Source organism: Lissotriton helveticus, chromosome 7 (genome assembly GCF_964261635.1).
Source record: "Lissotriton helveticus chromosome 7, aLisHel1.1, whole genome shotgun sequence".
Classification (NCBI taxonomy): domain Eukaryota; kingdom Metazoa; phylum Chordata; class Amphibia; order Caudata; family Salamandridae; genus Lissotriton; species Lissotriton helveticus.
Window position 1 is genome coordinate 1,192,974,671 of NC_136068.1, and position 13,288 is coordinate 1,192,987,958.

Below are 13,288 nucleotides of genomic sequence, written 5' to 3' on the forward strand. Positions count from 1 at the left end.
CTGCAGCGTTTGCCACCTCACCGCTAACACAAAAACCCTGGATCTTGAAAAAGGAAAAACATGGGAACAGAGATCACATACAAACTGCAACAGTTCCAATGTCATATACTTGATCAAATGTACCTGTGGAATTCCGTACATCGGAATGACAACACGCAAAGTTAAACTGCGAATATCTGAACATCGAAGCACAGTGAGATGCAAAAAGAATAACACCAGACTTACAGATCATTTTCTGACAGCGCACCATACCCCCAATGATATGCGATGGACTGTCATCGAACAAATCCAACCAGGTCCCAATGCTCAAGCACGCCTGTTTGAAAAGGAACAGCGTTGGATCTACAGACTTTCCAGCCACAAAACGGGCCTTAACGATAATATTCCATGGGCCACCGTTCTCAAATAACCAGTTACCTTCTCATGGCCCATAGTCCTTTCATAATTCTTCCCATCATTTTACCTTCAAGGACCTTAACATGGGCTCCTTACCCTGATACTCTAAGTTTGCTTTGGAGTTTCCCAACCTAGCAGAGAGACGCACTATCCTCTCTCCTAATGTAATATGCTCCCAGACACTCCTTTAGACCATCCTGTCTATACATATGAGGGCTCCCCCTATCTATATAAATTTCTCTTAGACAGGTCTGTGGCCGCTGCCTTATTTTGTAATCCCTTATATTATTTTGTAATCCCTTATAAATTTGCCTCCCTCTCTGTCTACAACTCCCAATGTGTTATGCGTTTTTCCAATCTCCAATCATAATCACACGCTAACACAAGTGTTTGTTTACGTTTATTCACTCTCCCAAGGGGTCTGCCGTATGCAGGCTTCCAATAGCGTCATGACGACGTGTTTACCACATAACCACGCCCCTTGCCGGATGCTCAGCCACGCCCACCCCGGAAGTGGCCGACGCCTATTATTACAGCCTGCACTGAACGGCCACTATAGCCGAGCAGGGAACCATGGCAGTAGGTCTCAGCTTAATCGCTTCGCCGGCAAACTGTAAGTAAATTACTTTTTCAAGCGGACGCGCTGGTCCATCCGAGATTCCCACTCGGATCGGCTACTCTCGGCGCTTCTCTTTCCGCTACCTCGGCCCTCCCTGACAAACGCTCAACTTACTCCCCATATATTCCGCCATTGCAGAATATGTTTTTCTGATGCGAAGAGCCTACGCCCTGCCCGATGAAGCACAACAGAGCTCTTAAATAAGTAAGCCTCGACTCATTCCACCAAACCCATGTGTACTTCTATATGTTATATGTATGTTAGTCATGTACGTTCATTTTAACGGTGATTTTCACGATAAGGAACGATAAACTAAAATCTATGCGCACGCTACCATAGCATAACTTTCTGATAGCCACTATTAATTACGCGCACCAAGGTGATTATTCAGACTTAGCATAGCCCCTTGAACTCGACTGCTGCGTTGCACGCGCCCTCAGAGGGCGTCACCCAGTGGGCATACAAGTATGATAAGCACAACGCATGCAGCCATGTACGCACTTATTGATCAATAAATATGCCTAGCATCTTCGGATGCCACTTTCTTCACCCGGAGGGTGTGACACGAAACCTGTATGGCATGGTATTTCACAATAAAGAGACACTTCACGACGTTACAGGATAGTAAATATGATCATAATTTAAATTTTGCTTTTATCCTTTTCCTTCACAGGTCTCTTTTTCACATTTTTTCCTTGCTCACTTATTCAGTTGAGCACACGCACCCCGAGCAACTTGCCTGTGGGTCAACAGGGGATCAGGACAGGGTGAGCCTTTTAGGGGGCCCACACCTCCCGTCCACCTGTTTTTTGGTCCTGAAGAAACCGGGCACTAGCCCATTGGTAGAAACATGTCGACCAATACACACCAACACATATAGAGATGAGTAGGTCGTATCTTGCCTACTAACATCTCGCCATTAATTTTAACATTGTCCAGTTGCTCTATAATAAAGTTATTTTTTTGAGTAAAACCAGGACAATTTTTAACATTTTTCTTTTTGCACTTAGTCACAACCCGCTCCACTGTAGTTCAGGTGTCGAAGCACACCCTGGTGACGCTAGGCCACCAGGGTGGACCCCGATGATGAAGCATGTCACCGCTAGGCTGGTGAGTGAGGGGTTTTAAATAAAAGGATACATTTTTCCTTTTTTGCCATTAGGTCTACCCTCCAGACTATTCGTCCTATATTCTGCAGGGGATACTCCTCCTTTTGTTTCTAAAACATTTGCCCTAGGGGAATAGGAGTAATCCTGGTCCAATTTGCCTGTGGACAATCCCTTACTCTCTCCTTTGATCATTACAATCTTTGGAAGATACCAATTCCTGGAGAACTGTAGTCACTACTAAGCGACTTAATTTTAATTTATGATCAAACCTCAGGATATGAAAGAACTTTGCATAACTGAGCATGTACAAAAAGGCTGAGCATTATTTTCAGAAGCTCACTTAAAGGATTTCTGCAACTCCTATCTGGCTAGTGCTGAAGAATCATTGCTTTAAATCTGTTACGTCTTCCAAAGCTTCCATTCTGATTCCGAAAGGGGTCATTACTTTCGATAAGTAAAGTATATCCGCAAAGATATGGGACTATCAATTAATGATCCATACAAGCGACACTGTTTGTTTGAAGCGTACCATACCCAAATAGACATGTATGAGACAGGATGAAAAACACATCTTCTTTAGGGGCATATACTATATGTGGGCGCAAAACCAAATTTATGTATATATATGTTGATTATTGGTTACTGTTTTTTACTGTCTATTGTCATAGCAACTTGTTATTTATGAGGCATAGTCTTAACACATGTACAGATATGTCACAAACATCGTTCACAGTCTGTATTTAGTCTGCTTTTTGATGTACTAAGCACAGACGATATACGACTTTAACTATATCACTCATTCCTAGCTGTTTTCAAACAAACAGTGTCGTTTTCATTTCTAATGTTTGTTAGTAGGCTGTTTTTATGTATCATTAATTGATAGTCCCATATCTTTGTGAATATGCTTTCCTTATCGACAGTAAGTGCCCTTTTGTGGCAGAACCTCTGCTTCTATACTGCTGTAATTCCCCAGGTTCTGCATGTTACTGGGACACCCCATTATTATTGATGATCCATTCTTATTCCAGCTTTTTGTTTAGCTGATGCCAGCCTAGCTCCAAACTATCTACAGATCTGCAAAACGTTTTTTAGCATTTGAAATTGATAAGTGCATCTTCTGTCGGAAATACAGCTGCTTGTTATCCATGTGCAAAAAGAGCTTAAGGCCGAAAAGGAACATGTAATGGTAAGTAACAGTTTAATGTAGCTTTCCAACATTCCTTGTGGCAGTGTAGGTCAGCTTGTGGTATTTCCTTTGTGCAAGATACTTTGGGCCCTAATTAGAGTTTGGTCGATAAGGATACTCTATCAAAATGTGGTGGATGTTCTGTCCGCCGTATTACAAGTTCACTATAGCCTATAGCAACTGGAATACAATGGATGCAAAATCCATCACATTTTGATAGGTTATATTATGTGCCAACCCCTAAATATAGACCTTTAGCCCCATCATTAGGCAGAAATCTTAAGGGGAGTGTGATTATAGTCCTGTTGATCAGGGATGGGCTCAGGATTTTGTGTATCAACTTTGATTCTTAGAAGCTCAGTGTTCATTCCTAACACATGACATTTAATGTGGGTTTCATCTTTGTCTCTTAACATTGCTTGAAGTTTAAAGCTGTTTGTTTGAATTTGAAGACTGTTCAGCAGCAGCATCAACTGCAGAACCAACAGTTCCAGAAGCAGTTGGAGGAGAAGATCCAACTGTTGCAGCAGCAAAATGTCCCTTTTATTCCCATCACTGATGTTGCGCACGATCCGGATTTCTTTGACACATCTGGTGCTCGCACAGAAAGTTCAGCTACCAGCACTCCAAACATCTCTCCTAGAGCGTCCAACCACTCAGTGCCTTCAAATGTCTCTGCATCAGAAGTTGGCAGCACTATCTCGAGCGAACAAGAAGATGGAGGTAAAGTTAATCTGGTTTTCCTGCTGTTTTATAGTAGTTAGTAAGTTTTGCAATACCAGAATTACTACATAATTGCTAGCAAGTGTGAGCATGTTGAAAAAGAAATGTGATTAACCTATATTGCTGTATAGCACCTTCTTTCGCAGTTAATTGTTTCATCATCATTCTCATATACTCTCAGCAGGTTTTCACATAACCTGCATTGCTATCCACCTATATGAGGAGGGCAGGCAGTAGGTGAGATTGCTTTCTAGATGCCACTGCATTCCATAGCCCACTGGAGTCCTGCTTCGTTTAGCGTGGTTCATATAGCGGTATAATGGATGAGTTAACAGTAAAACGAGGACTCTAGGCTGGCGGAGTTAACTTTGTTTGGAACACTTGGATTCCTAATCTCAAGTCTTGCTCAAGTGTCACCAAAGCATAAATGGTTTCCTTTTCTTGATCGTCTTGTGATAAGTAAATTAGAGGCCAGCTGTATGAATAACTGGTTGTAAAGTACTGGTTGCAAATTGCAACCAGTATTGTTTTTTTGACTAGTAGAGAATTTTAAGAACCTATGTATGTACTAATAAGCAGTTTCTTAAAATTCCGAATCATATTGGGTCGCAATTCGATCTATCTTATAAATATTATGAAGTAGGTTGCAAATTGGAGAGCGCTACTATTGTAGGACATCACAGGGATGTTAGCTGCCGGGCTCAGGAGACAGTCATTTCTGTAATTGCTTTTAAATGGAGGAGCATATTTTTATTTTTCAAACTTAGCCCCTTTTCCTTTAAGTTAAAAGGGACTACATTTAAAAAAAAGTTTCTTTTTTCTTAAAGTTTAAGAATTACATTCACAAAGGGGGCAGGGTGTCAAGGGGACCTCTTTTGCAAATACATTCTCACCTTCATTGGCACATAAGATACTGAATTGGTATTTGAAAAGGTCGTGTCCAACATACCCCTTGAAGATACAGTATCTTTATCCATTTGGAATCCTCTATTTTAGGAGAAGGAATTGTGTATAATTGCTGTATATGTGACCGTTAACATTCTTAGATGTGTACAAAAAAATGATTGATGGAATGCTTTAAATAATCTCAGCCACTGGAAAGTACTCAGGGCTGCATCCTAACCCATCATTTTTTTGCCATATGCAAATTCGGCTTCAGTGGGAACAGTCCTGCCCGAACTGCAATTATCAAATTTCAGGTATAGCTAACTTTAGCACTTGTAATGTGTGTGTAGTTTGTATAGAAAGTGAAGTTTCCTTAAGTATAACAAAAGTTTAACCTTTGGTTTTTCAATACATTTTAATGTTGGTTTGGGTATTTTTTGGGGGGCAGGGCAGTGTTAGAAAAATGTGTTTCAAATTGTAGAGTCCAGTGTCGTCGTGTGGAGTGTTGTAGAGTGAAGGAGAGTGTTGTAGAGTGGAGTCTAGAGGAGTAGCATAGCGTACAGTGGACTAAAGTGTCATAGAGTGCAGTGGTTTGTTGTATAGTGAAGTGGCATAGCGTGTACGAGAGTAGTCAAATGTAGAGTTGAGTAAACTAACACATTTGAGTGGCTTGTTGTACAGTGGAGTGGTGTGTCATAATGTTGGAAACTTTCAGAGTGGAGTGTTCTACAGTGGAGTGTAGGGGCATAGAGTGTAGTAGATGGTAGTACAGTGTTGTATAGTGGCATACAGTAAAGTGTAGTGTAGTGACGCAGACTGTAGTAGCGTTGTGTAGAGTGGAGTATTGTACAGGGTCATAGAGTGGGGAAAAGTGTTGTGCATGGAGTAAAGTGGAGTGGAGTCCAGTGGAGTGGCATAGCGGAAAGTTGACTAGTGTGGTGTAGAGTGGACTGGCGTAGCATACAGTTGAGTTAAGTTGAGTTAAGTGTTATAGAATGGAGTGGATTGTAGCACACTGGAGTGAAGTGGCGTCTTGTAGAGTGTCAAAGTGTCGTAGAGTGTAATACTGTTGAGTGCCACAGAGCGGATTACAGTGTTGACAGTGGATTGGCATACAGCAGCATGTGGTACAGTATGATAGTGGAGTGGAATTTACTGTCGTTGAGTTGCATAGAGTGGTGTACAGTGGTGTGGCGCAGAGTGCAGTAGTGGAGTACAGTGGAGTAATGTCTCGTAGAGTATAGTGGGGTGGAGCAGCGTGGATGGAGTTGTGTTTAGTGTCGTAGAGTGTCTTACGGTGTACAGCGTAAACTAGTGTGCTGTAGGCTGACATTAAAGAAGTACATTGTTGTACAGCCAAATTGGTTCGTAATAAAACTAAGTACTCTTCCTCCTCGGCCTGTCTGAAAGAATTACATTGGCTGCCTATCAGACAAAGATCCAAGTGTAAGCTCCAATGCTATGCACATAGAGCATTGCCTCAGAATACTGCTGGGCAAACTGGAATTTTATGTTCCCTCCCGTGACCTTAGGTCTGGCAGCCTCTCTCTAGCCAAAATTAAACACATCAAAAGAGTCAGAACAGGGGTTCGCTCCTTCACCGACCTGGCAGCTACTAATTGGAACAGACTTCCGCTAGAGCTTCGTCTCATGGAAAATCACATGAGTTTCAGAAAGAACCTGAAGACGTTGTTCTTCGCAGGACTCAAATAGTGATGTCCTCGGATCATGGGCTCTAAACCCGATGTACTTAGCACGCACCACATTCCACTCTAAACTGTTTTTCTGTCTATCCTAGTGTCATGATATCCCTTGGAATGAATGTCGCGCTTAAATTTAAAAAATATATAAATACAAATACAGTGGAGTGCTATGGAGTGGAGTATAGTGTGATAGTGAAGGGGCTTGTTGAGTGAAGTACAGTGCTGAATAGAGTATAGTGGAGTGGTGTGCAGTGGTGTACACTGGAATAGCTTGCAGTGACATAGAGTGGAGTGGTGTGCAGTGGAGTGATGTAGAGTGGCTTGGCGTAGATTGGAGTGGAGTGGCGTTCAGTGGAACAGCATAGAGTGGAGTGTAGTAAAGTGGAGTGGAATGACATTCATTGGAGTGTACTACATTGGTGTGGCGTAGAATGGGATAGCGTGGAATACTATGGAGTGGCGAACAGTGGAGTGTTGTGGAATAGTGTGGAGTGAAGTGCGGTAGAGTGGAGTTACTCAGAGTGGACTGTCGTGGAGTGGAATGTCATATAGTGGATTAGTGTAGAGTGGAGTGCCCTCCATTGGTCTCCTACATTGGAGTGTCCTAGAGTGGAATAGTGTGGAGTGACATAGAGTGGAGTAGTGCAGTAGTTGAGAACTGTGGAGTAATGTCTCATAGAGTAGAGTATAGTGGGTGTAGCAGCGTAGAGGGAGTTGCGTATAGTGTCTGTGTCTTACAGTGCTATAGAGTAAAGTAGTGTGCTGTAGACTGCCATTAATAGAAGTACATTGTTGTACAGTGGAGTGCTATATAGTGGAGTATAGTGTGGTAGAGTGAAGGGCCATAGACTTGTTGAGTGAAGTACAGTGCTGAGCAGAGAACAGTGGAGTAGGGTGGGTGGCATGGAGTGGCGTACACTGGAAACGCTTGGAGTGGCATTGAGTGGGGTTGTGTGCAGTGGAGTGGTATGAGTGGATTGGCGCAGTGACATTCAGTGGAATAGCATAGAGTGGAGTGGAATGACCTTCATTGGAGTGTCCTACATTGGTGTGGCGTAGAGTGGAATAATGTGGAGTGGAATAATGTGGAGTGGAGTGGAATGCCATATAATGGAATAGCATAGAGTGGAGTGCCCTACATTGGTCTCTTACATTGGAGTGTCCTAGAGTGGAATTGTGTGGAGTTGCATAGTGTGGAGTGGAATAGCTTACATGGGAGTGGTGCACTCTGTGGTGGAGTGGCATAGATTAGAATAGTGTAAAGTATAGTGGCGTAGAGGGAAGAGGCATAGAGTATAATAGCTTAACGTGCAGTGGTGTATAGTGGAGTGGCGGTATACTGAAGCGAGTGGAGTGACATAGACTGGAGTGACGTTGAGTGTTATACTTGAAACAGATGTAGCATGAAAGTGGGTGAACGGATTTAGATGTAATGTGGCAGAAATATAGATTATGAGGTTTAAATACTATTTTTTGGCAGTAGGTGTAAGTAGTGTAAAAGTTCATAAGTGTTCAAATACTTTGTTATATATATTGTACCACAGTATATAGCGGTACATGCCAACAAGAAGGCATTATCAGATTGACTAATGGCTGTCTTTACAAAACGTAAAAGGTCGCCATGTAGTTTTCAGTGCACCTTCCCTGCGTTCTGGGTTAGGGCCTTACATATTTGAAAGTAGTAGGTTTCATTGTTGTTCCCTACCTTTTATCACTTTACTAAAGTGTTAGGTAGCGAAATGTATTTGTATTTTTCTGTATATTTTACAGCACTTTATGGAAAATGCTCATTTAAAAAAAAATGCTTGTGCGGTAATTTGTAGGTATTACCGCTGTAGGCAATTTGTGTAACTAATTAAATATGTGAAACAATGAAAATACACCCTAATACACTAGATTTATAAAATATGGTGTAGTACAGTAGGATTACATTTTTTGCATGTTTTTTTCTAACTACTGCAATGCTTCCTTGGAAGTACTCGTACAATTTTTAAAAAAATGTATACAAACGTAAAAATAATTTTTATAAAGTGGCAATGGGTAGGGAAAAAATATAAATATGGCCACTGATTTCTGGTCTTGGGCTATTATATGGGAGGTGACTTCAGTGTTACATTAAATGACCAGCTAAACCGGTTTGGAACATCCAGACACCCACATGCTACACTGATGCTTAATACCATTATGCACGACAACTACTTGCAAGGCATCTGGCTGCACATGCATGCTACACATGCAGAAAGCACCTGTATTACGGCTCACTGTGCCTTTACTTGGCGCTTGCCCCCAGGGGCACTGCATGATTTTGCATTCCGTGAAGATCTCCTCGACGATTCATCTTCCAGTCTCTGGGAAGCCTTCATGGCAGTCATTTGCACCAAGTGCATTGCAAAGCAATCTGGGGTCCTTAAAGCCATATGGGGGCGACTTGCCCTCTTGGAAAGAGAAATCCGGGCCTTCGAACTGGAATATCTTTCACAGCGCGACCACGCCTAGATCCGGGACAAACTGGCTGACTTTCCTGCGGAGGCCACCCAAGAGACCCATTACCTGGGTAGAGAGGCACAGGCTTGCCGATACAGAAGGGCGACTGCCCAGGTAGGACACTTGCTGGGCTACTATGCAAGCTGCATGCTTCTACATATGTGTTTGAACTGCTGGACGACCTGCAGGTTCTTCAGTCTACCCCAAAAGCTCTATTAGACACCATGACCTCCTATTACGCTGCGCTGTACAATGCCACAACGGTCTGCTCACAGAGTGCCTTAACAGCATATGTTGACGCATTACTACTCCTCTGGCTGGATCATACCCACCTGTAGACTGATCTAGGTGGTGGGGCGACTGATCTAGGTGGTGGCAGCACTCAGAGACCTCGCTGGGGAAAGACGGGCAGACTGCGAGGGTTCCTCTTCTGCCTACTTACTCTCCGCAGCACTGATTCACTAGCGCATTTTTAAAAAACCAATATTTTTACTCAACACTCAATTGATCACGAATTGTGTTGTTTGCTCATTTTAACTTTGTTGTGTGATTAAATACCTTGTGCACTGTTTCCCGGTTCCCCTGAACCCCGGTCCACCGCGGCTCATCTGTGCCGTTTGTTGTGGAGGGTCAGGTCGGGCGGCGCCATCTTTGGTGAGGCCCGGTACCCGGCTGGTCGGAAGTTAGCGGTCCAGCTCGGGGAGGGGCTTGGGCGCTAAATAGACCCTGATTGCTCGGCCTCCTCGCGACTGATCTAGGTGGTGGCAGCACTCAGAGACCTCGCTGGGGAAAGACGGGCAGACTGCGAGGGTTCCTCTTCTGCCTACTTACTCTCCGCAGCACTGATTCACTAGCGCATTTTTAAAAAAAAAACCAATATTTTTACTCAACACTCAATTGATCACGAATTGTGTTGTTTGCTCATTTTAACTTTGTTGTGTGATTAAATACCTTGTGCACTGTTTCCCGGTTCCCCTGAACCCCGGTCCACCGCGGCTCATCTGTGCCGTTTGTTGTGGAGGGTCAGGTCGGGCGGCGCCATCTTTGGTGAGGCCCGGTACCCGGCTGGTCGGAAGTTAGCGGTCCAGCTCGGGGAGGGGCTTGGGCGATAAATAATGGTACACCATAGAGCGCGCAGCGGTCGCGCGCAGCGGGCGCGCCGAAGGAGCGCCAAAGGAGGGCCCGTCTGTGCCCGTCCGTGCCTCGGACGGGCCCAGGGCCAGCCATTCTATTCGGCGACCCTTGGGCTTGGGCAAATCTACAATCCACAGGTATTCCCACCACGATCTGTGGAGGCTTGCCCCCCCAGCCAACAGCGGGCACTGCACACGTGCTGACATGAACTGTCTTATGCCTATATGCCCCTCTTGTGGTTTTTTCTTTCAACCCTCCCCCCCTCCACGCTTAGCTAGTGACGCTCCTGCAACGAACATTCGGGCGGGATTGATTAATGCCAGATCTGCAGTTAGGCATGCCGCCGAAATCTTTGATTTATTGGTGGATGATAAACTGGAGGTGCTGTTCCTTACGGAGACATGGCTGACCAGCACATCCGCACCTAGTGTAGAGCTCGCGATCCCTAGAGGGTTTAAGATCGCTAGAGCGGACCGTCCCCTGGGTAGAGGCGGTGGACTAGCAGTTGTGTTTAAGGAGGAGTGGAGCTTCGCTTCTGAGCCGCCGGTTTCGGACATAGGGGGTGAGGTTCTCCACTTTTCAATCACAACTTCTCCCCACTTCACCCTAGGAGGCTCTCTTATATACAGACCTCCGGGTCTGGCTACTCGTTTTTTGGACTCCCTGGAAGAGTATCTGGTCCCACGGGCCCTGGGTTTTCCTAGATTCCTACTGGTCGGGGACCTGAACATTCATATGGATGTCCCTGATTCACCTGATGCCCATAGGCTCGGTGATATCTTGGAGCTTGCCCAACTCAAGCAATGGGTGTCTGCCCCGACGCACAGGGGGGGCCATCTGCTTGACTTGGTATGTTCCAACTTCCCAATTCAGGATGTGGCTGTTGAGAAAACTACCTGGTCAGACCATGATCTGGTCAGATTCAACTGGGAGACTGTGGAACCCTGTTCCCCACCTTTTATTCGCCACTCCCAAAAGATTAATATACCCGCATTCAGATTGGCTCTGGATAACACTCGCCTTAAATCAGAACTGCCTCTGGACGAGGCGGTTTGCGAATTTAATGAGTGGCTACAGCTGGCGGCTACCGCCTCCACTAGGCAGACTATGCTTACGAGATCCAGACGCACCCCCTCCCAACCTTGGTTTTCCCCAGAACTAAGGGAACTAAAATTGGGGTGTAAAAAGCTTGAACGGGCGTGGAGACGGGACTATAGCCCTGAGGCTAAATCCACTCTACGGCTGGCTCAAAAAGATTACTACATTGCCATTAAGGGTGCGAAGGGAAAATATTATGCTGGGCGCATTGCCAAGGCAGACAACAGTAGCAAAGAAATCTTTGCCATTGTAAAAAGCTTTGTGGCACCTGTCGCTGAGGCCGTTTTTCATCCATCTTCGTTGCAATGGTGCGAGGATCTGTCTTCCTTTTTTACCAACAAAATAAAGAGGATTCAGCAAGACCTTGCAGCTGCCCTCTCCACCGATCACTCAACAGATGGACCCTATCCCTCTCTCTGCCCTAGTCCGGAACAGCAGTTCACGGTCTTTGAGCAAATTTCGGAGGATACTACTCTCCCGTTAATCCAGTCCCTGAAATCTGGTTCCCCTGCGGACCCGTGCCCTGCCCGGGTACTTTCGGAGGTGGCGGATCTGGTCTGTTTTGAGATCACGCAGATGGTGAACCTCTCCCTGAGGACGGGCGTGGTCCCTACTGTGTGGAAGCAGGCTAAGCTTCTGCCTCTCCTAAAGAAACCTAGTCTAGACTGGTCGGTCCCCGGGAATTACCGACCAATCTCTCTCTTACCGGCTCTCACAAAGATTTGTGAGAAGGTGGCATTTCGACAACTAGAGAGATTTGTCGAAACTTCCAATGCCCTCCACCCGGCACAGTCGGGCTTCAGGGCTGCTTACAGCACCGAGACAGCCCTCCTGGAGATGAGTGAGGCCATCCGGGACTGTCTAGACGGAGGCGGCAGAGCGGTCCTTATTCTTTTGGACCTCTCTGCCGCGTTCGATACCGTCCCCCATGAGCTTCTTCTCGGCCGGCTGGCGGATATAGGCATTGGTGGGGTTGTGTTAGACTGGCTGTCCTCCTTCTTGTCTGACAGGACCCAGCAGGTCTGGCTGCCCCCTTACGCTTCTAAATCCGAGCCTCTGCTTACAGGTGTCCCGCAAGGTTCCACCCTTAGCCCCTTACTGTTCAACGCCTATATTACACCTTTGGTTTATCTAGCTGAGCAGTTCGGGGCTAAGATCATAGGGTATGCAGATGATACCCAATTGCTGTTTACCTGGCCAGATGACAACCTCGATACCTCTACAGTTCATCTTTGTCTGTCCGCTGTATTTCGTTGGCTGACGAGGGCCCAGCTGAAGTGCAACGAGGACAAATCTGAGGTTCTCTTTTATGGCTCTTTTCCCCCCTCGTTCATGAGAACACTATGGCCGCCTGACATTCCAGGCCCTAAAGAGATGGGGAGACCTGCCAAGAATTTGGGCATCTGGTTCGGAGAGGACTTGAGATTTGAACACCATATCAAAACACTTACCGGCACCTGTTTTGCGACCTTAAAAATGCTTCGCAAATTCTTTCCCCTGCTTCCTAGAGAGGCAAGGGAGTCTGTTGCGCGTGCGCTTATACTGTCCAGGCTGGACTATGCCAATGCTCTGTTCAGCGGAATCCCTTCTTATCTGGTAAAACGCCTGCAAGTCATCCAGAACGCGACAGTCCGCCTCTTATTCAACATTCCTAGATGGATGAGTGTCCGCGCGGAGCTGCGCTTACTACACTGGCTCCCGGTTGCACAGCGCATCCGGTTTAAGTCGTTAGTTTTGGCGTTTCGTGCTATCCACCAACAAGGCCCCCAATACCTGAGGAAAAGGTTTGTTAGCTACATTCCCACACGTACTCTGAGATCTTCCACTCAGTTTCGACTATCCCTTCCCCGTTTCAAGCGTGCCAGGCTTGGCGGCCAGTCGATTTCGGTGGTCGTGGCGCGCGCTTGGAATGCCCTTCCTCTTCAATTGCGCTCCACACCCAATGTAGCCG

The 13,288-nt window shown here is 45.6% G+C and overlaps 1 protein-coding gene across 2 annotated transcripts in view; it reads left to right on the forward strand.

Moving 5' to 3' along the window:
* Positions 1-13,288, forward strand: part of ERN1 (endoplasmic reticulum to nucleus signaling 1) — a 673,999-nt gene that overhangs the window by 480,597 nt on the left and 180,114 nt on the right. Inside the window, exon 13 of one of the 2 annotated variants that reach the window (XM_078654351.1) lies at positions 3,763-4,033. In XM_078654351.1, coding sequence (XP_078510477.1) covers positions 3,763-4,033 — 271 coding nt within the window. Of the gene's footprint in view, positions 1-3,735; positions 4,034-13,288 lie in introns of both variants that reach the window. The other variant, XM_078654350.1, reaches the window with a different exon arrangement.